The 21,933-nt window shown below is 52.8% G+C and overlaps 1 protein-coding gene across 2 annotated transcripts; it reads left to right on the forward strand.

Annotated features, from left to right (window-relative positions):
• Window positions 1-215: 215 nt before the first annotated feature.
• BCL6 (BCL6 transcription repressor) lies at window positions 216-19,230 on the forward strand. Of its 2 annotated transcripts, none has more exons than XM_069792432.1 (10): window positions 216-309; window positions 9,199-9,237; window positions 10,319-10,486; window positions 11,543-11,764; window positions 11,902-12,885; window positions 13,490-13,671; window positions 14,777-14,944; window positions 16,289-16,419; window positions 16,835-16,972; window positions 17,901-19,230. In XM_069792432.1, exons 3-10 carry the CDS (start codon window positions 10,326-10,328, stop codon window positions 18,042-18,044), a joined length of 2,130 nt encoding a protein of 709 aa, XP_069648533.1. In that variant the 5' UTR covers window positions 216-309; window positions 9,199-9,237; window positions 10,319-10,325; the 3' UTR covers window positions 18,045-19,230. The 2 variants fall into 2 exon arrangements, with proteins under 2 accessions (XP_069648533.1, XP_069648534.1); XM_069792433.1 differs by lacking the exon at window positions 216-309 and adding an exon at window positions 8,214-9,076.
• The last annotated feature ends 2,703 nt before the right edge of the window (window positions 19,231-21,933 follow it).

A 21,933-nucleotide genomic window follows, 5' to 3' on the forward strand; every position in this document is an offset into this window, starting at 1 on the left:
GGGGAGAGGGGGGGGTGTGTGAAGAAGGGGGGTCGACTCGATGGGACCCCCGCCGCCGCCGCCGCCCTCCCGGGCCGCGCGTCCCCCCCCGCGCCGCCCCCCCCGGGGGCGGCGCGGGGGGGGCGCGCGGCCCGGGAGGGCGGCGGCGGCGGCGGCGGAGCGGCGGGGGGAGGTCCGCGGCCCTCCCCGCGCTTAGCGCAATGGTAGAGTCTGCAGCTCAAATTCCGAGAATTGGGCTCTGTTGATTCTTAGAACTGGGGTTCTTAGAAGTGGTGATGCAAGGAGTTTCTAGGAAAGCCCGGAGACCAGGTGATTGCTGCTTCTATTGCCGCGGCCGATTTTACCCTTTAATTCTCTCTCTCTCGCTCGCTCTCTTTTTTTTTTTTTTTTTCTCTCCATTTTTTTTTTTTCCCTCCTCTTTCCCTCCCTGCCCCGCTCCGACGCCTGGCGCGGAGCCGCCTCTATATATTTCTACCCTTTTTTTCTTTTTTTTTTTCCCCCTCTTTCCTTCTCTCCCTCCCCCCCTTTTCCCGCGGCAGGTGCCCCGACAGCCCTTTAATTTTTTTTTTTATTATCTCTTAAATTTTATTTTTTTTTCCCCCGCTTTATTTATTTATTTAATTCACACACATTTCCCCCCCCCCCCTCCTGTCAGGCGAGAAAAATAGAGGTGCCTGCACGTCTTCACGCCGAGGAGCGTGTAGAAGGGGAGCTGGTGGCTGTGGTGCCGGGGGGGGCGGGAAGAGGGGTGGTGGTGGTGTCTCCCCTCTCCGTCCTCTCCCGGGGATTATCGGTTATCTGGGATTATTGGCTTTCCCGCACGCGTGACGGCCGGGTGGGGACGGGGAGGACGGTCGGCGGCTCCTCTCTGCACCTGCAGCCGCCCCGCGGGCGCAGGACGGCGGCGAGCGCGGCTGCCGCCCGCCGAGCTTGTGGCGTTTTGCGTGACTCGGGGTCGGCTCCCAATGGCTGGATCCCCCGGTCGGGGTGTGTTATTTTTCTCCCCCCCCCCTTTTTTTTTCTTTTTCCTTCTTCTTGTTTAGTTGGGGGGGGGAGGTTGGTTTTGGGGGGGTTTTGGGTTTTTTGTGTGTTGGGTTTGGTGATTTTTTTTTTTTTCTTGTGCGTGTCGTGTCGCTGTTGTCGTTTTGCCGCCGCACAAAGCCGCCGCGGAGCGGGGCTGGCGGGGGCTCGGCGGCACCGGGCACCGCCGCTCCGGCCTTTCCGCATCGTTTTCCCTCCCCCCTCTCTATTTTTTTTGTTATTATCTTAACATATCGTGATCGTTATTATTATTCCGTCCCCGATGCAACTGCGAAACGGCTGGTGCCTTTTTGCAACCTGTGGCGGGGCTGCGCCGCGATCTGTCAAGCCCCGGAGCTAAGAGCGGGCGGTGATGGAGAAGACTTGCGGCATTTCTCTGCCCGGGGAAGGGGGGGAGCCCGCGGGGAGGCTCGGCCGTCGGCTGCCGGCCCCGGAGCACCGCGGAGCGGCGGCCCGGGCCGGGGAGGCGGTGGCGGGGGGGAAAGAACCGCCGCTCGCCTCGACGGTGTGTGCCGGGGCGGCCGCGACGGGCTTTTGCCGGCTGGAAAAAAATAAAACGCGATGCAAAAGCTCGGGAAAGTGGATGGGGCAACTCGGAATATTACGCGCAGGGCTCAAAATAATAATACCAACAACCCCCGCGGGGAGGAGAGGGGGGTCCTCCGCCGGCAGGGGAAGCGGGGGGGCGGCCGTGCAAGGGATGGGGTGCCGGGTGCGGGGCGGGGGGGAGCCCCCCCCCCCCCCGCCCGGTGCCCCCATCGCAGCCCTTCCCCTGTGTTTACTACCGCGGCGGACTTGGCGCGGCGACAGGCGCTCGTAAATCTGCCGCCGGCAGCCGCGGGGCTGGCCCCCGGCCACACGCTATTCCTGGAGCGAGCGGCGCGGAGAGCCGCGCAACCCCCGCGCACCGCGGCCGGCCCCCCCCCCCCCCAGCCTCCCTCCGGCTCCCCCAAAAAACCGAGAGCGGGTGGGGGAAGGGAGGAGGCTTTTTTCTTTCTCTTTTTTTGTTAGGTGTGTATTTTTGTGTGTGTCTCTATACGATTTTTTTTACCCCCCCCTTAAAAAAAAAAAGGGGGGGGGGGCAAAACAAAACCGAAAAAGCCCAACTTTGTTATGAAAACTTTCGTGGTCGGGCGGCAGCGACCTCTCCCGGCCGCCCCCCCCCCCTCCCCCGCCCCGGCCCTCCACCTCGCCATCCTGCTACCCCCCCACCCCACCCCCCCGGCTTTAGTTTGCAAAGTCACAGTATGAAATGTTATGAAATCGCCTCTTGGGAAGGAGGAAAACAGAAAGCAAGGCGTTTGTTTAGAAAAATCTGCGGCAGCCTTTCAGATGTGCCTAAAAAGCTGCCTTTGACCCCCCTGTTGCATTTCCAGGGAAGAGGCAAATCTGGGCTTAAAATCATGAGTCAAAAAACAACAAAAACAAACCCGGCACGGGTTAGTTTTTTCCACTGACTTCAGTAGGCGCAGGATCAGTGCGAAGGGGGCTGGGGCCAGACAAATGAGGCTCAGCAAGAAGCACTGCGCTGGTCCAACATCTCTGTCTGGGGCCAAATTCGTACCTGCGCCAGTGGAAGTGTCAGCAGGGCCGGGTATGGGATCAGGCGCTCGTTCGATCTGGGGATGCTTATTGATTCCTCTCCTGAGGTTTTAAATGCTTCAAAAATAATTATTTGCCGTATTGTTTCAAAGGTTTAAAGGATAAGTGCTTTAAGAGCAAATACAGGCTTCTTCCTGCAGTCCTTGGGGGGTTACAGTTAAAAAATTGCTTTAAAAACATTTTAGGGGAAACCTCTCTTTATATGTATGTGGAGAGGCAGAACCCGGGGTTTTGCTATTTCCTTCTAACGATAGCATCGCAGGTTTAAAAACTTACATTACAGATGGCAATTTTTGCCCCATGAAACAAATCATCAAGCCATTAAAATATTCAAAGGGTGTCTAGCAATTTTCCAGAAGAATGGATTATTACATTGTTCCAGTAAGAAAAGACTTCATCTCCGAGCGTTCAATTTTGACTGGCAAAACAGATCAAAGATCTCTTGGGATGCTTTTCAATTCCAATTTCCAATCCCCCTCAGTTCTGTCTGAGTCAATATTGGGAGAGGAAGTGGAGGTTAACTGGTTAGTTATTATTGCGAAGGAAGAAGTCGGAATGAGAAGTGATTCTTACAAATCCCACCCCAAAAAAAGAAAAAAAAAATCAGTCAAAAGTCCTTATGATACTTTTTAGACATCCCTGTTTGCGGCGCTGGGAGGACTTCAGCCTGCTGTCTGATGAGACAAAAATAAACCGAGCAGAAACATTAAGTTTTTCAAAACAAGGCTGGAAAAGCTCATAAAAATAATGTTGCTCAGACGCGTTTTAAGAGAAACAGAATTACATCGACAAAATTATATGTTTTCCAGGTTTGGTTGGGGTGTTTTATTTTCCACGGGGAAAAATTGCTCCTGCAGCACAGCTAACTGGTGCCATCTAGTGTCATGTCTTCTCCCTCCTCCCCGGCCAGGTCAGGGGCTGGCGGAGCCCGGAGCTTCGGCAGAGAGGAACATGTTTATTAACTGCTCGTTAAAAAAAGAAAAAAAAAAAAAAAAAAGCTTGCCAGCTAGGAGGAAGGTGGCAGAGGAAACTCTGGATGCCACTGAACTTACTTAAGGAGCCTAATTGGAAACAACCGAGTGCTTATTAAAGTCACTGACATTTCCATATGGAGTTCTCTCCGGTCTGGTCATGAAATCACATGTGAAAATCTTTCCGAGTTGTGGTGTTAATCTGCCCTTGAATTTCTGCCTAATTTAGGACGTATTGTAAAGCTATGCTTTTTTTCTTTTCTTTTTTTTTTTCTTTTTATGGGGCAGGGGGAAGCTTTCAGCCCCTGATGGCAGCAGCCTAATATTAATTTGTAGGAATGGTGGTTTGGTTTGGTTTGGTTTTTTGGGGGGGGTTGGGGGGGGGGTTGTAAACAGTAATGTTGTCCTCAAAAACCCATTACAAATACAGGTGGTAAAACTTTGTGAGGCAGTCCTGTGTTGTAGGAGCAGGGGTGGGTATCTTCTCATTTTATGTGAATGCTCCATTAAGAAGAAAATCTTGTTACAAAGTCTATAGGTGAGTAGAATGAAGCTCTAACCAGTAGGTGCATTTCTCAGTGTGCGGCTTATGTATCTTCATGTATTCGTGGTGTTGAGTTTGAAGAACCATTTCACGCCTGTTTTAGTCCATGTGCTGTAATATTTGGGCTGCGAAATCCACACAAAGAGCTTTTACTGATTCAGTTGGAGCCTGAAATGTTGTTTTCAGGTTTCTAAGAAGTTTGTAAAATCTAAATTTGGTGAAAAGTTGCCTGCATGCTCATAACCTCTTGTTCCATTTTATAGTAGCATAGGAGTCTATAAACGGGAGCCCTGTATGCCGAGTGCCTGTATTCTTTTCTAGATCTATTTTTAAACCATTCTTCTGTTTGGCAAAAAGTGACACTTGGTTTCCATGTTTACAGCAGGCATTGGCAAACCTCAGGAGTTCACAGTTTGCAGTTTGGTTAGAGGAGTATCCAAAAGTCAGCATCTGACCAGTAAACTCCTTCAGACTGTAAATTTAGACTGCAAATGTAGTCCTCCCTGCATTTTTTTTTTTTTTTTAAATCCATGCTAGATCTTGTGTGTTCCCATTGCTGCAGGACGCTGGCAGCCAAAAGACACACACCCCTAAATCAGCAAGTGTGTAGTCTTCAGGATTGCTTTAAAACCCCAGTAATCTCAGTGGAGCTTCACATCTAAAACACAGGGAGAGCTAAGAGCATTGGGAGAGGGGAGAAATTTCTGGGCTATGTTGTTTTCCTCCCCCTCTTTCTCCTGATCAGCATGCTGCCTTTGGGCTGCACCCCAGGTACCTGCAAGGAATGTGGGACCCTGGTTTATGGAGGGGAGAGCTTGGGACAAGCACACAGCAGGACAGTGGGTCCTGAAGAATGTGTCCTGTAGGACTGGGCACACTCTGAAATGGGTGTCCTTAAATCTGTTTGGCTAAACAGAGGGGTGAGAGGGTGTCTCTTCCCTGGCCAAGGGACCCCAAGCTGCATATGTGTCTCATCCCATCCGGGCAGGATGCCAAAGCAGTTCCTTACTGCCAAAATGAGCTGTGCCACCCTCAGCCCCAGGAGGACAGAGGCAGGGAGGGAAGGGTTGGTGCCAGCTGGTGATTGACTGCCCTGGTGATGATGGGACACCTCCTCTGAGTGCAGCTGGGCCAGGGACCAGGCTCAACTGCTGGGCATGCCTGGCTCTGGCTGCACCCTGCCATCGGGTCGGCACCTCGGTGCAGGGCTTGGTGTTGGCAGGGCATGGTGTTAGTCCCTTGTTCTCTGGAATAGCTCCCTTGACTTCAGCCGGGACCTGGCTCCTGCCTTCCCTTGAAAAATTAATGGACCAAATTGCTTGGGGTTGTTTGAAATGCTGAAGAAGGCTTGACTCCTCACTTCCCAAGGGCACGCGCTGCCTCTGCCTCGCAGTCAGAGCTTGGCTCCGTAGAGGGCAGGGGAGTCCTCTTTAGTGGAAAACATTAGAGGCAGTTTTAGTGTGCTTTCCCCCTCCTCCTCTGTGTTTTCTTCTGCAAAGACCAAAACAATGTGGAGACTTGAGCCGGGCCAGCTTTCAAGGGCAATCCTTTTAAACCCTCTTTTGAAGTACAAACTATAAAGTTCCCTGCAGCGCTCGAGAAAATATGCAGTTTTCCTGGTTCCAAATGCTGATAATAAACCCCTCCAGATAATGTATTGCATTTCCTAGAAACATTTGTTTGCTGGCAGGAAATTGGATCAGATTGAAAGTTAGCAGAGACCGCTCGATAGAGTGAGTGCAATCCGCTCACGGAAGGGTACGATGGAAAATACGACAGGGCTTGCACTAGTGATGCTGCTTTTGATCTGTGCTGACACAGTGCGCTAGGACTTCTCTCGGTCTCTTCTTTGGTTATTATTAACCCAGCCACGTTTTGGCCTAGACGCCAACCAGAAGCCACTAAATTAATAAAACTCTGCTGTGACAGCTAAAGGACACTTAGTGCCCCCTGATTGCACGACATCGGGAAAGCTGAGCTGGGTGCTTGCACACCCCCAGCCAAAAGCATCCTCTTCACCGTGGCTTGTAGCACCCGTGATCGTGCCTGGGGTGGGTGGGGGCCCAACACCACCCCATTTTTCTTGGTTGTCCCTCTGGTCATTTCGGGAGAAACCAGGCATCTCTCGGCAGGGTGGAGAGGCAGCTGGCAGTGTGCCCTGGCAGGCAGAGGGGATGTTCCCGTGGGGCTGGGACCCTGTGGGGTGCTGGGACTGGGGAGGAAGGGGGGGGGCAGGATGGAGCTTCCCCTGGGCGGGCAGTTTCGGAGCACTGTGTGGGATGAGGCTGTGGGGAAGGGAGACTTCACCCAGCCACCCCTCCAGGGTGATGTGAGGGAGTCGGCGCTGCAGGCTCTGGAGGGGTAGGAGACTGGGGCCCAGGGAGGGGGAGTGATCGGTGCCCTCCCCCAGACTAGGTGTTTGGGGGTGGGAGAGGGGCAAAGACCACGGGGTATCCCCCATGCAAAGAGGGGTAGGGGAGCAAGGAGTCCCTCCTGTGCACAGGGTGGGAGGAGGATGGTTGAAAAAGAATTCCCTATAAATGGGAGAGCGGGTGGATGGAGGGGTTTCCCTGTGCATGGCAGAAAGATGGATTTGGGGGTAGGGGGTAGAAGTCCCTGGTTCTCCCCTCTGCCCTGGGGTGGGGGAGCTGTGAGGGTCTCCCCTTTGCATGGGGTGGGGCTGAAAGGGCTTCCCCCACACGCAGGTGCACCCTCCTCCATGCTCACTGAGCTGGCTGCCGGGAGAGCAGAGCCAGCCCTGGGCTCCCTTCCAGGAATGGGTTTTCTCGGGGAGGTGCCGGCAGGGAAGGGCTGTTCCCTGAACCGCTGGGGCAGACCCATTGCCTTCCTGGAAGGCAGCAGCAGTGACAGTCCCATGTGGCCACCCCTGAAATGAGCCCCGCGCCTGGCCCAAATCTTCCTCTCTGGGCACAGCAAGCCCCGGCGTGCAGCCTCGAGCACTGCCGGAGAGCCCACACCTGCAAGGTACTGGGCAGGAAAACTGGAGGGGGGAGGACTTGGGGTGATGCTCTGGCCCCAGCTGAGCCTGGGGGAGCCTCATGGGCTTTGAGGGAGGTGTGGATGGCGATGACCGTGCAGTGGTCATCGCTGGTCTCTGCTCCTTGTTGCTGTCCCCTTCTCTGCTGGTCTCTGGTCAGAGCATCCTCCCATGCTGGGGTGCAGAGCCGGTGCTGTGCAGAGGCCGGGAGGGGCAGGGTTAACCCAGCTCAGCATAGCGAGGGGAAGGAAGGTCCCTTTCCCTTTTGCATGCCCACATCCTGCAACCGGGAGCTGCTTGGGATGCACCTGCCTGGCTCCCGGGCCAGGGCTGTGGGCGTTGTGGCAGCGCTGTGCCAGGGAGGGATAATTTGGGAAGGTGGGGAGAGGGCTGTGCCGGGGTCCCGCTCTGGGAGAGGAGCTGGGTGTCTCCCCGGGCAGAGCTGCGGCCTCGCTGTGGGTAAGGGAATTTGGCAAAGGCAGCAACTTCTCACGTGATGCTCACAGGCGCAGAGTTCATCTCGCAGTTTGTAACTTTGTTGGTTTAGGGATGGGTCACCTCCCCGTGTCTGTGACACCGGGGTGAGTCCCTGGCAGCCCCGCAGAGCGTGTCTGCTGGTGTGGCCGAGGTCAGGATGCCACCCGGCTGCCCCAAATGCATACATCCCCTCGTACGGACACACGGATGCGTGCTGGGCCCCTTGCAGAGCGCCGCGAGTCCCTTGGCTTGCAATTGAGGGTAGCGAGCAGCTGGCAGTGAGCATGTACAGAAAGGTCAGAGTCTGCAGTATTTGGGAAATGAGTCACTTTTTGTGTGTGCGTAAAGTTTTAAGCTAGCCAGGCTCAGAGTGACTCTGAAGATTTGCATTTGATGGCTGGAATGGGGCTGTGAGACACCCCTCTGGGTTTTGCATGTGATACTTTGCCTTAAATCTCATTTCTTCATCCTACCCTGGTGTCTCCGCGGATGTGAGGGGAGGAGCTTGGGCTCCAGATCTGCGCATCTCGCACAAGGGAGAGGGAAGGGGACACTTGTCCTCACAGGGCTGGGTGGGTTCTCTGCAAGTGCTGGCAGTCTTACTGTCTCCATCTAGTTTTTGGGGATCAGTCCTCAAAAGAATGTGATTAAGGTCTTGGGGTTTGTTGGTTCACTTATTTATTGTGCTTCTCCCTGCTGGGGCATCTGCCTGAGGACCTTCTTCCTGCGTTGGTGCCAGGTCAATTGTCTTTGTTGGTTTTAAGTAAATTTGGGAGTAAAAGCGTGAGTTCTGGAAGGCAGTTAACTCCTGGGTTTCCTTGCCTTGCTGCCCCAGCCTGTGAAGCCAGCAGCTGGAGACAAAGCTTGTGGTTTAGGGGAAGGCTTTTCCAGCAGCCAGAGGAAGGCATTTGTTCTGGGTCCTCATCCGTCTCCGCTTCCTATGTGATCCTGGCCAAGTCACTTTGGTACTTGACGCCCATATCCTCCCAAGTCTGTTCGGCAGTCCTGTCCCAGGGTGTTTTCGCCAGTGGCTGAAGCACGTGGGTATTCTGAGAAGGGCAGTAGCTGTTTTGGAGGACTGGGTTTGGGCTCCTTTCAGGTTTCTGAGCAGAATGGCAGCAGATGTTTGTGTGTAAGTCATACCTGTTAACAAGGTGCTGGGAATATGGCATTGGTCTTGGATGTGGCACGGGCCGGGAATTCAATCTTGGCAGGGGAAGAGTTATCTCCGAAAGAAGTGGTGAGAAAATTCTCGCTTGACTTCCCTTCCCCACCTGCCTTTAAGTTCCTGAGTCATGGAAATTAAAATCTCCTTGGCATACGCCCATGGTTTGGGCTAGAGGGTGTGGAAGAAGCTATGATTGGATTCTCAAAGCCTGTGGTTGTGATAAGAACGTACTGTACCGGAAGAAACAAATGTTAACCTTACTGGAGAGTAGAAAGGTTTGTTATCTCTAGCTTTTATCCAACTGATACTCAAGCGAAACAGCAGGCTTGTGTCCTGCCATGGCCAATTCATAATTACCAGCTAATGTGGCATTTCTTTTCTTGTGCTTTATTTGTAGGTTTGAAAGAAACTTTTGGACTGTGAATTGAGGCATTGGGTATGTAAATTTAAATTTTGTGCTTCCCCTCCTAACCCTCCCCGCCACCACCCCCCACCCCACCCCCCCGCCTTTCCTTTACCATGTTGAATGAAATGTTTCATTAGACCCAGCTGGAATTTGTTTTCAGGAGAGCAGCTGCTCTGTAGAAAATACTGTACGTTCATATGCTGCTGGGGAAGGAGGAGGAGGAGCTGGGGTTGTGGGAGGGGGTTGATCATGGAGGAATTTGATGCTGAGGATGCATGTTCCAGCCCAAACTTCAGGCACAGGGACGTGTGGGCTTTCCTGGGTGCTAGTTGGGAGAACACCTCTGAGATGGGTCAATGGGTGTTGTGTTGGAGAAGGCTTCATGTTCCTCGACTAACCCAAGCCTTGCTCACTGGAGAGACTGGGCTGCGGTGTGGGTAGCAGCCCAGCAGGTTAGATGGGTTCTACTCCTCATTGCCACCACCGATTCATTGGGAAATTGTGGACAGGTCTTCTCCAGAGTGGCCACCACTTGGGAGCAGGAAAGTAGTTTGCTGGTGGGTGGGGGTTGGTGCTCCACTGTGGGATGGATTTTCCAGGTGTTGAAATCCTTCGGCTTCAGTTGGCATCTTAAGGCTTGTTTTGATTCCCGTGGCTGGATGTACTGCCAGCCAGCAGATGGGTGAGGGGGATGGCTCTTGAGGAAGATCTGAAGGCTAGGAAGCTGTACTGGGAGCTTCATAGAGATGAACCCAAGTGGTGGTGGGAGGAGTGGGCTGGGGTGGAGCCGCCATGGGTGAGGCAGGGAGAAAGAGGAGCTGGTTAGCTAATCCTCAGGAGGGTCTGGTCACCTTCGCCTGCCAGCCTGTTGGGTGGGACTGAGACATGCCAGGTCTCGCTGTCGGCTGAGAGACCTCACTGGGCAGCCTGGCAGGCACTTGGCGTGGTGCAGGGCTGTTTGCCTTGGGACCAAGGAGCTGGTGCTGTCCTTAGCAGGAGCAGTTGGCCTTCTGAGCACATCCCAGAGCAGCAGCTGTCTCTTTGCTGGGTTTAGGGTACTTGCCTGGCTGCTTCTCCATTCCCATCCTCCTCTGGCTTCTGTTTTGAGCAGACTCAAGATGGCCTCACCGGCAGACAGCTGCATCCAGTTCACCCGCCACGCGAGCGATGTCCTCCTCAATCTCAACCGCCTTAGAAGCCGGGATATCCTGACCGATGTCGTCATCATTGTGAACCGGGAGCAGTTCAGAGCCCACAAAACAGTCCTGATGGCCTGCAGGTGAGAGCAGGGTCCCCTCCCTGCCTCCTTTCCCCGCTCCCTCTGCCTTTGGCCACCAGCAACGCTGCTACAGCCCTAGGGAGGCTTGTGGGGTTTACAGACAGGGAAACAGGGGCAGAGAAGCAGAGCTGAAAGGAGCTGCCAAGAAATTTGTACCTGTAATAGGATTAGAGCTGAGACCTTCCGCCTCCAGCACGGTGCCCACAACTCTCTCCTCCTTGCATGCCCACATCTGCCCACACACAGCCCATGGAGACAAACAGGAGCACAGCAGATATGAGGCACATCCCCGAAGGCAAAGCACAAATGCTCTGCAGGGACAGGACAGGGGAGGGGAGGGAAGGCTGGATGCTCGCTGGGGTGAGTGAGTCCTCTGTGACCGCTGCTGCTATTTTTAGAGCTATTTCTCCCTGGCTCCCAGGCTGCTGGCTGCACCCACCTTTGTTGATGTCTTCCAAGGCTGGTGGGGTCTGAAATCCCTTTCCAGCTCCTGGGATTGCTGGAATTGCTTCCTAGTGAATGCTAATTAACATCCCACCATTGCCTAGTTGAATTACTGCAGATGCCTTCCAGGGTCTCCTGCTGATAAAGTATAAAGATTTGAAAAAGCCAAGGGTTGACTATTAAGACATCTGAAAAATGTTTTGCCAACATTTCCTTTCCCCCCCCCACCCCCCCCCCCCGGTTACGGAGTGAGTGTGGATGCCCCAAGAGGCTTCTGAGAGAAATGAGTCACAGTGGGAAGGGGGTGGTGGTAAGAACAACAACGGGGGAAAAAAAAAAAAGGAGAATTTCTAAATGGAGGCAGTGGGGAGTTGTTGAGCAGGTGAGATCTAAAAGCAGGCTGTTCCAGTTGGGAAAAGTGCAGTGCAGAAGACGCTTACTAAGCTGAGAAACCAAGCTTGATAATAAGGGGGAAGCTCAGGGAATTCTGTAATTGCCTCCTCCTCCCTTCCCATGCACGAACCCCTCTGTGCTAAGGCATTTTAGACAAATTCTCCTTTCTTCCTCTGAATTGTCATAACATACGTCTTCTCTCCTGTCTTCTCTCTTCAGTGGCCTCTTCTACAGCATCTTCACTGACCAGCTCAAGTGCAACTTGAATGTCATCAACCTGGACCCCGAAATTAACCCTGAGGGGTTTTGCATCCTCTTGGACTTCATGTATACATCCCGCCTGAACTTGAGGGAGAGCAATATCATGGCCGTGATGGCCACAGCGCTGTACCTGCAGATGGAGCATGTGGTTGATACCTGCCGAAGGTTTGTCAAGTCTAGGTGAGCGCTGTGAGTGACCTTTGGAGAGCCTGGGATTGTGTGTTTGGGTGGGAGGGGGGAGAACTGACAAAGTACCTGCAAACTTATCCTCATTGCCTGAAAATGACTGTGTCTCCTTCCTTTTTGCCTGGTTCCAGTGAAGCAGAGATGGTGTCTGCTGTGAAGACCCCAAGGGAAGAGTTTTTGGCTGGACGGATGCTGAACCACCCAGAAGTGATGGCTTATCGGAGCAGAGATGTCTCTGAGAACGGCATGCCTCTCCAAAATGGGTCCCTCTGCAATGGGAGGGCCTTTGCACCTGGCTTGATCAATAGTTTGTCCGGATCCCCCATTTCCTACCATGGATACAGCCCTCTCCCTCTAAATAGCTTTCTTGTGGATGATGAGTTGCGGGAGATGAGGATGCCTCTCTCCGAACTCTCAAGGGCAGGTGCCTTCCCCAAGGAGAGGATCCTGCCATGCGACAGCTCCAGGACAATCCCCACTGAGTACATGAGAACCATTACCGACATCTCGGCCAACATGTGCCATGCTACCATCTATGCTCCGAAAGAAGGTGCTGCTGAAGAAACCAGGAGTGACATGCACTACAGCGTAGCCTCTGGCCCCAAACCTGTCGTCCCTTCAATCCGGAACAATCCCTATTTCTCTTGCGACAAAGTGGCCAAAGAGGAGGAGCGGACCTCTTCAGAGGATGAGATCAGCCAGCACTTTGAGCCCACCAACACCCCCCTGGACCGCAAGGGACTCATCAGCCCCCAGAGCCCCCAGAAGTCAGACTGTCAGCCCAACTCGCCAACTGAGTCCAGCAGCAGCAAGAATGCCCGTATCAGTCAGAACTCCAGCTCCCTCTTCACCAAGAGCCCAACAGACCCCAAAGCCTGCAACTGGAAGAAGTACAAGTTCATCGTCCTCAACTCTCTCAATCAGAACACCAAGCAAGACAGCACTGACCAGAACGAGATGGGAACCCTCTCTCCTCGCACCTACATGCCAATGTCCACTTGCCAGCAGTCCATAGAGCCGGAGCATCTCAACGTTCAATCCCCCACCAAGATGAGCGTGAATGGAGAAGACTCTACTATCCCACAAGCGAGCAGACTCAACAATATTGTTAACAGGTGAGACTTCCCCACCACCCACCCGATGAGAGACAGGACTCCCTGTGTTGTTGCTGGGGGTTTGGAAGTGTGTGAAATAGCTGTAGCATTGGGCTGGGGAGTCCAGCCATGAGCAGATGGAAGCCTCTGCGTTTGGTGGAGCACTGCCAGTGACATCAGCTGAGTGCCAGCTGTCCCCACTGTAGTGGTGACAGCCTGGACTGGCGATGGAATTGAGAACACTGGGTCAGGAATTCCTAGCTCACTTTGGCAGCTGTGGATGGTTTCTGGAGCCTGGATTTGCCCAGCCTGGTTTTCACCAGACTCTCTGTGCCCTCGAGCTTTTGCTTGGCTGTAAGTGTTGGAGCGGCCAAACTACCAGGGAACAGTATGCTATCCGCTGGACCTGGATGTTCCTAGAGAGCTTTGAGGTTGTTTGGTGATAGGCACCTGAAGGATTGAGGCTCAGGGACCTGTTGTTGATCAGGGCTATGTGTGTGTCTCGCCACAAGTGTCCCCATAAAACATGACTGTCCCTCATGTCATCAGGGTGCAAACAAGGGCCCAGTAGCTCAAGCACAGCAAGAGCTGTCTCATGGCTGTGCGTGTTGCTGTCCTTCTACAGGTCCCGGGATGGGTCCCCTCGGAGCAGCGAAGGGCAGTCCCCGCTGTACATGCATTCGTCGAAGTGCAGCTCCTGTGGCTGCCAGTCCCCACAACATGCTGAGATGTGCCTTCATACCCCTGGCTCAAACTTTGGAGAGGAGATGGGGGAAACCCAGTCTGAATACTCTGACTCCAGCTGCGGTGAGTCTGGCATCCCTGGTCACCTTTTTCAACCAGCAGGCAAGGGGGCTGTGCAGTCTGGGGACCCGTCCACCCAGTGCCCTGTGTCCAAATGGCAGTCAGACCTGTTCCTGATGCCGGTGGATCCCAAGGTGCTTTACAGTCCCCTCTTAACTGGCCGACCAGCTGTGTGCATGCACGGGAGGGACACACACACATGGGAATTGCTTCCTTCCTCCCCTTCCCCAGCACCATCCAGATAGCTTGTGCAGGGAGTTAGTCACCTGCTGCAAACTTGGCAGCTAAGGACAGGAAACAAAGTACACCCCACCCCACCAGAACCACAGAAGAACAAGCTTGGCAGATGTAATAACCCTAATGGGGATTGGGCAAGATGGTGTGTCTCATGCATCCGTCATGCTGTCTTCATTATCAGGGAGCCCAATGTGCACATCTGGAGAAATGCAGATAATGAGGCTTGCAATCTTGTTGCCAGACTCCACAAGCCCAGAGACAAGTATCTGTGCACCCATCTGCCTGTAGCTCAGGAAGGGGGAATGCAGAATTGTCACCTGTGGTGTGGGCAGAGGTCCACAGAAGGAACCCCACTGTGGTGATGCTCAAAGCTACATACAGTGTTTAAGAGTTAGGCACCCTCCTACTGGGGGGACCTGCCTTGTGCTTCAGATGATGATGGTCTTCCCATGCTCAAGGAAGACATCTGTACATGTAAAGGTTTAAGACCTCTAAAGGTGCTGAAGTTGCTCCAGAGCTGAATATCCATCCTTTGGAGGATGCCTGATAACTTGGATGCCTTTGTGGACCTTTCTGAAAGATGTCCAGGCAAGATGCAGGCTTGCTGGAAGCAGCTTGTGTTGCACTGAAGGAGAGATGGCTCGTGATGATTTTGCTCTCTCAAACCATGCATGTTGTTGCTGTGTGCACAAGGAGGTCAGGAGGTAACAGCACGGTGCAAGCACCGCTGACCGCAAATGTCTGCACTTGGCTTCTTGTTCCAACACTTATTCTGGCTGCCCCTCTCCACCATCCCAAACCCATTCTGTGGCCCGTTGAGGAGCTGGCCGATGCATTGCCCATCTCATTGCTCTCCTCTCTGCCTTCCCAGAGAACGGAGCCTTCTTCTGCAACGAGTGTGACTGCCGGTTCTCTGAGGAGGCCTCTCTCAAGAGACACTCTCTGCAAGTCCACAGTGACAAGCCCTACAAGTGTGACCGCTGCCAGGCCTCCTTCCGCTACAAGGGGAACCTTGCCAGCCACAAAACCGTCCACACAGGTACAGTGTTGGCCGTGGGAACAACTTACTGGGGAGGCTGTGGGTTGCTGGGTATGTGGATGTTTATGGCTGGGTTTGTCCCAGACGGGGTGTCCCCAGCCCTGTGTTACCTGCTGTCTCTGATGGGAAGAGCAAGGTGCTTTTCTCGGCACTGCCAGGGAGCCCTTGGGCAGAGCAGCAAACCTAGGAATGGCGAAGATGCTGCCTGGCCTCACAGCAGGGATGGAGCTCAAGCTGCTTTGCTGTAAAGCACTGGGCACCACTGTTTCTAAAGGTGTCTTGCAAAATGCATGGCTGGGATTTTCTTCCCCTACATCCTAGAAATCCAGATCATATCTAGCCTGGCAGAAACTCTGCTGATGGGAAAATCTGTGAATGGATGGACTCTGGGAATCGGCACAATGAAAGCTGAGAAAAGAAGGGGATATTAAGGGTTTAGTCATTTGCTGACAAACCTAGGGTTTGGGGGGGGGTTTTATGCTTTTATTAGTGCTTTACGTGTCAACAGCCAGTTTGCTAGCTGGGGAAGGGAAGTCTGTGCTGACGACTCAGTGCTACTGCACTGAATTAGACATAAACTCCTGCAGTCTCAGCTGAGCTCCAGGAGGGCTGTGCAGGTGAATGAGATGACACAAGTGCCAGGGCAGGGTTTGAGGATGCGTGGGGTCAAAGCCTGGAAACAAAAGAAAAAGGCAGGAAGGGATAGACGATGGCTGTTTCCCACTCCCCATCATGCCCATCTTCAACCATCCTAAAGAAACTAGTTAAAAGCTTTTTGCAGCTCCCCCCATCGCTGGGGACCAGCAGTGGTGATTGTAACTGAATAATGACTTGGGAGGCGGGTTGCTGGACATGCCTTGGCTTTCCACTCTATCAGCTCTTTTCACTCCTCTAAAGAGGTGATGAGTGGCTGAGGCAGGATGTGCTGGGGACCACGAGGAGCCCGAAGGGAGCCAGGTGGTCCTGTGTCCTTACTGACAGCTGTAGGGAGACACAGGCGCCAGCTGCTGTCGTGGGGCCAGGAGGAGCGATGCTGTTAATCCTCGCTGGCAGAGATGCCCGACTTTCTCTCTTGCCCTGAAGGCTGCAGCTCCCAACCCAAAGAAGAAAAGTTACCCGCCGTGCCTGGGTACCTCCTGAGCTCATCCTGCTCTGGGGACACCCCGAGCTGTCCTGACGGATACTGCTTGTCCACAGCCATCTCCAAAAAGGACAGGAGTCAGGGCTACTGCTTCATGCCATCAGTCTGGCACCTGAAGGGACTTAGCTTTGGGGAGTGGCATGGATCATGGGGACTGAGCACACCTGTACTTAATCCCTCACCCTTTCTTTTGGGCTCTGCAGGAGAAAAGCCATACCGCTGCAACATCTGCGGGGCACAGTTCAATCGGCCAGCCAACCTGAAAACCCACACGCGCATCCACTCTGGAGAGAAACCCTACAAGTGCGAGACCTGCGGGGCCAGATTTGTCCAGGTGCATGTGGCCTCTGGGACCTGCAGTGGCAGGGGAGGTGGGACATGGCCGGACCTCCTGCCTGAGACCAGTGACGCCTCATGGCAGGGAGGAGGCTGATGGGCCATCACGCTCACTGCCTTGGGCAGCTCTTCCCATGGTGTTCTGGGATAAAGAGGGGCCTTAAGGCTCATGTGGGCCAGTTTGGCTTAGTAGGAAGCCTGATTGCTGGTTTTAGCTCCTCTCCTCTGTTTGCTGTTAAGGATTGGAGATACCAGACCTCAGACACATGTGGCCCTGACTCCCAGCTAGAACCCAATAGAGAAAAAAAAAAAAAAGACAGCTGGGCACAACCCTGCTCCTGGTGGGATGCCCTTGCTCTTGGTGGGATGCCCTAATCCCTGGGGCTGTCCTCACCCAGAACTGCTCTCTCTAGGTGGCCCACCTCCGTGCTCACGTGCTCATTCACACCGGGGAGAAGCCGTACCCCTGCGAGATCTGCGGCACACGCTTCCGGCACCTGCAGACCCTCAAAAGTCACCTTCGAATCCACACAGGAGAGAAACCATATCATGTGAGTGATCCTGTTTTGTTTTTTTTTCTGGGGGCTCTCAGCTGGGGCTGGGGGAGGATGCTGCGAAACCTGGGGAGCTGAGAAGACACCGGGGCATTCTCATGGACTGGTTGGCAGCACCCCAATGCCCTTCGCCAGCCTCATGAGGCCCCATGCCAAGGTCACGTCCCAGGTCCTCGTGCCCCATCCCCCTCTAATGCATTAGCTGATGCTGGCATGGTATTTTGTCGTGAGCGGCTGCATTGGAAACACTGACGTGCAGCCCAGGCAGGGTACATCTTAGCTGCAATTCTTTTCTTCCACCCCATCTGGAACAAGGTCACACTTCTCCAAATAGCTGTGGCTTAAATTACAGCCACCCGCTGTGTGCAGGGATGGCGGAAAGGAGCAGAAAGCCTAGCCTGGCCTGGGGTCCCCTGTGCCAGTGGCATCCATGCCCAGCGACCAGCCCGCCCTGCCTTAGTTGCAGCCCAGGGGGCTCCCATCTCTTTGCTGAGTCTTTTCTGCCTCTCCCCATCCGCTAGAGAGAGAATCGGAGCATGGGGTATCGTCCAAACATCCCTCTGGAGCCATCCAGCTTGTCAGGGGTCAAAAGCAGCTCCTGAAATAGCCCTGTAGCTGGTTTGAGCATCTAGATAAGGAGCTTGGCGCTACATCTGTCAGAACCAGGGCCCCCTCCTAAGGGACCTCCGCCTTTGTGCATCCCATTAACCAAAAAGTGCTGCTGAAAGCCTGGGATGGGGTGTCCCCAGGTGCTGCTTCTCCCACCACGTCCCCGCTTTTCCCTCGTCCACCGGTAGAATGGGCGCAGCATCCTGGGGTAGCTGGCAGAGGACAGGCGTTTGCTGCAGGATCCCCACCCTGAAGGGAAGGATGTGTCCCCTACCATCACGTTTCACACCCTCTGCCTTTTCCTCTCACCCCACAGTGTGAGAAGTGCAACCTGCATTTCCGCCACAAAAGCCAGCTGCGGCTTCACCTCCGGCAGAAGCACGGGGCCATCACCAACACCAAGGTGCAGTACCGCATCTCTGCGAGCGAGGTGCCTCCAGAGCTCCCCAAGGCCTGCTGAAGGCAGAGGATTTCCCAGGAGGAGGTCATCTTGGGGGGGTGGGTGGGAGCAGCTGTCCAAAGGATACTTGCAACACTTTAAAAGAAAAAGGAAAAAAGGAGAGGGGAGGAAAAAAAAAAAAAAAAAAGGAAAGAAAAAAATGCATCACATGATGGAGTGCCTCTAAACCCATAGTGCAGATAGGTGGACAAACATTAGAAATTTTAAAAAAAAATTACAAATACACGGGTTTTATTTTTCCCAGTTATGTGAAACTAAAAGAAAAATAAAATTATTCAGATCTTACTGTATATAAAACATAAAAAACAAAAGTAGTCATTTTAAATGTCTGTGCAGTGGAGTGTTGATAAACTCTGGAGTCTAACCTTCACAGCCTTTGCCGTTTGAAGATGAGGAATGTAATGTTGATTTATGGGAACAGATTTTTTCTTTTGTATGCAAAATGTGTGTTCTTTTAAAGAGAAAGTATGCTATTAAAGAGAGGGCTTTAACTTTTTTAACCAAAGGTGAAGGAATCTATGGCAGAGTTGTAAATATATATAGATATAAATATATAAATATATATATAAAATAAATATATATAGACCTTTAAAAAAGCTATATTAAAAATATATAAAATGCATTAAAGGCTCAGTTGGACTCTGCAGGCAGAAGCCACTCTGAGAATCTTTATTATGATAGAGCACTTAAGGAGATATTTTAAAGTATTGCATCTGTACAAGTAAGAAAATATTTTGTCTAAATGCATCAGTGTATTTGTATTTTTTTGCAAGTGAAGGTTTACAATTTACAAAAAAGTGTGTATTAAACCAACAAAGCTGCAGAAGGAATTTAAAATAATAATAAAGTGTAATTTTTTTTTTTTGTTCTAGTTCTCAGTCTGTATATATGTAAAATGTGGTTTCGCACGGTGCCTTTCTTTTCAATGGAAGTTTTCAATGTATGGACTATATTGAGCTCAGTTTCTTCAAGGTACAGCCTGATGTTGCAAAAGGAGTTTTGGTGGAACTCTGTATCGGGGAATGTTTTATTTTTGTTGTTTTTGGTTTTTTTTTGGTCTTATTTTACATGCTTGTGTTATAAACAATCTCGGGAGACAGGGTTTGGGCTGTGTCTAAACTGCATTAATGCGTTCTGTAAAATATAGCTGTACAAATAAAAGAATAAAATGAAGAAAAGTGAAGTATGATGGAGTGAGGGGTCTGTTCTTGCCTGTGATTCTCCTTAAGCGCCTTGAAGGCCAGTCGGTGTCCTGGGAAGGGGCTGAGCAGCCTGAGCCCTGGTACGAGCTCTTGGTTTGGTGCAGCTCTGTCCCTGCATTGAAGGCAGGGCTGGCTGAAGCAGCCTTTTCTAGGGTCAGGTGAAGATGGTCTCTGGCATGAGGTCAGAGCAAGACTTGAGCTCACTGCTCTGCATCCTGGTGGGGACTGGCCCACTGTGCTACCTCCTTGATGCTTTTTGCACTTGCACAGAGTAGCAGAAATAGAGCAGAGCCTGGGAGAGACCTTTTGCTGACCAGCCCAGGGCTGGTTCCAGATGGCCGGGTATTTATATTTCCTGGAAACCGAGGCAATTGCCAGAATTGCTCAGGGAAGAAGGCTGCCTGCTGCTCCTCTTGCTTTCCAGTGCCTGGTGGGGGTGGGTGCTGCTGGTTTGGCTGCTTTGTGCAATGGTCTGGTGGAGTGGGGTCTGTAACCCCCTCCAGGAACTCACTGGTCAATAGCATCACTGGGCTTCCAGCCACTGCGTGCTGGCTGTGGGTCAGAGTTGAGAAAGCCCAGCTTCAGGGGCTCTCCCTGCTCTCCCCTAGCAGAGAGAGGAGGACACTTTGGTCCATTTGGGTGGCTGTGCAGAGTTGTGGGACCGGGGTGACGACGCCTTGTGCTGTGTGCAAGCAACCTAGCAGCTCTTTGCTGCTGAGGGCTCACTAGTTGTAGAAAACCAGCGAGCCTCATGCAAAAAGCTGCTCTGAATTACACAGGCAGGACCGGCTGCAACCAGTGCTGGTGTGGAGCCTGGCCACAGCTCAGCATGGCCTGGGGTGGGGTCTGAGCCACACAGGGCTTGTTTCATTTTTAGTTTAGTTAATTCATGGATAATTTTGTTGTAGGGCTTGGGGGGGGTGTGACTCACAGTGGGGGGACTTGGAAACACCAGCTGGAAGGGGAGGGCCTGGCTGTTTGCAGGGTCAGGAGGGGCTGCAGTAAGGAGGAGCTGGAGGTGAAGAGGAAGATGGGCTTTTCAACACACCAGGGGCCAGAGGTGGACATGAGACAACCAAAGCAGCCCTGCATGGGAGGGAAATGCCAAGAAGGGTGAGACCCAATTTGTGGCACTGCTTTGCTGGAGCCCCAGCTTCTCCAGCTTGTCTCCCAGTGGACCAGATCTGCTGGCACACGAAGAAGCCCCCCAAAAAGTAGGGACTGAACACTGAGCTGGAGCCAGCCTCTTCCTTCTCCTGCTGTTGGATTTGGCAGGGCAAGACAGCTGCCTGGCAGCCTGCAGCAAGCGCCTGCCTGCTGTGGGCCAGGCTTTTCATGGGGTGAGGTCCTCTCAGCCACAAAACCTCTCTTAGCATGCATCCTCCCAGGGCAGGAGCCTATTTCTCACCCTGCAGGCTGGGTGCACCCTGCTGACTGCTTGGCAGGGCTGAGCCCAACATGAGCCCTCACCAGCTCACTCGTGTTAGGCACAGGGTGGGAGCATTGCCTGAGCATTGGGAATAGCAAAAACCTGCTTTCCCTCCTTGCTCCCTCATTTGCTTCCCTGCTCCACCGCTCCCTGGTAGATTTTTAATGTTTAGTGAAGCTGGTTGTCCTCATGACGGGGTTTTGACATACATACTGTCCTCATTTGACACACATACACTGAGGTTTCTCCCCTCTCTGTCAGGAGCTGCCTGCCTTTGAGCTTGCTACCTCTCTGATTACTGCAGTTGTCACTTTTGGAAGTGGCTGGGCTGACAGCCCTGCTTGCCCCAGACAAGCGGGCTGTGTAGCCACGACCTCTATTTCCCATTGACTTGTTCAGCTGCAGTTGCAAAATAAATACTGTGTTTTCCTGGATCATGGCTGCATTTCTTCCTGACAGATTTTATTTTTTTTTTTAAACAATGACGTCATGGCTTTTCCAGGCAATTCAGCTGAAGCGATAGCAATCGCTCCCCTACTATCTGCAGGGCAGAGGTCTGCAGGCATCCGCACAGCCAGCCTGTGCCAGTGAGCTTTGCTCAGCTCGTTTGCAGAGACAAGGGAGCAGTCACACACAGGGATGCCCCTACATGTGCTTTATGTCTGTGGAGTCCACAGACATTGAACTGGTCAGGCCTGCCCATGTTGGTACCGCTGGGTTATTTGCCCTTTGAAAACCCGGCTTCAGATACAGGGTCTGATTCTTGCCAAGCCTCAGATGAAAGGTCACCACCAAACCAATGAACTGGCCGGTTTCCAGGAAGCTTCCCAGAATGTGAGCAGCTCTTTTGGTACCTCTCATCTCCTCCTCTTCCTACATAAAGACCTGCCCAATAGGTGGGGATGTGGGCGAGTTTTCTTTTTCTTCAGCTTTCTTCTGCACTAAAAAAACACCCTTGCCACACTGCCAGCTCCTTCCAACATTTTACTTCTCAGCACAGGCTTTGGAAAGGCCCAGCAGAGAAGTGGGGATACACGTTTCCTGGGGCTGAGCAGGGCTCTAGGGATGCCCGGAGCGATGCTGTGAACGGCTGTGCTGAGCTTGCTGCACTTACCAATCTATTCTCAAGTCCTTGGGCCTGGCTTTGGTGCTGAAAAACCTGTGCCGAGTAAAAATGCCACTAAAATGGGGAAGGCTTAAATGTCGGCACCGAGGCTGTGACTTTCCACAACGTGGATGCTTGATTGGCGTATAGCTG

Source organism: Haliaeetus albicilla, chromosome 9 (genome assembly GCF_947461875.1).
Source record: "Haliaeetus albicilla chromosome 9, bHalAlb1.1, whole genome shotgun sequence".
In the NCBI taxonomy this organism is placed as follows: domain Eukaryota; kingdom Metazoa; phylum Chordata; class Aves; order Accipitriformes; family Accipitridae; genus Haliaeetus; species Haliaeetus albicilla.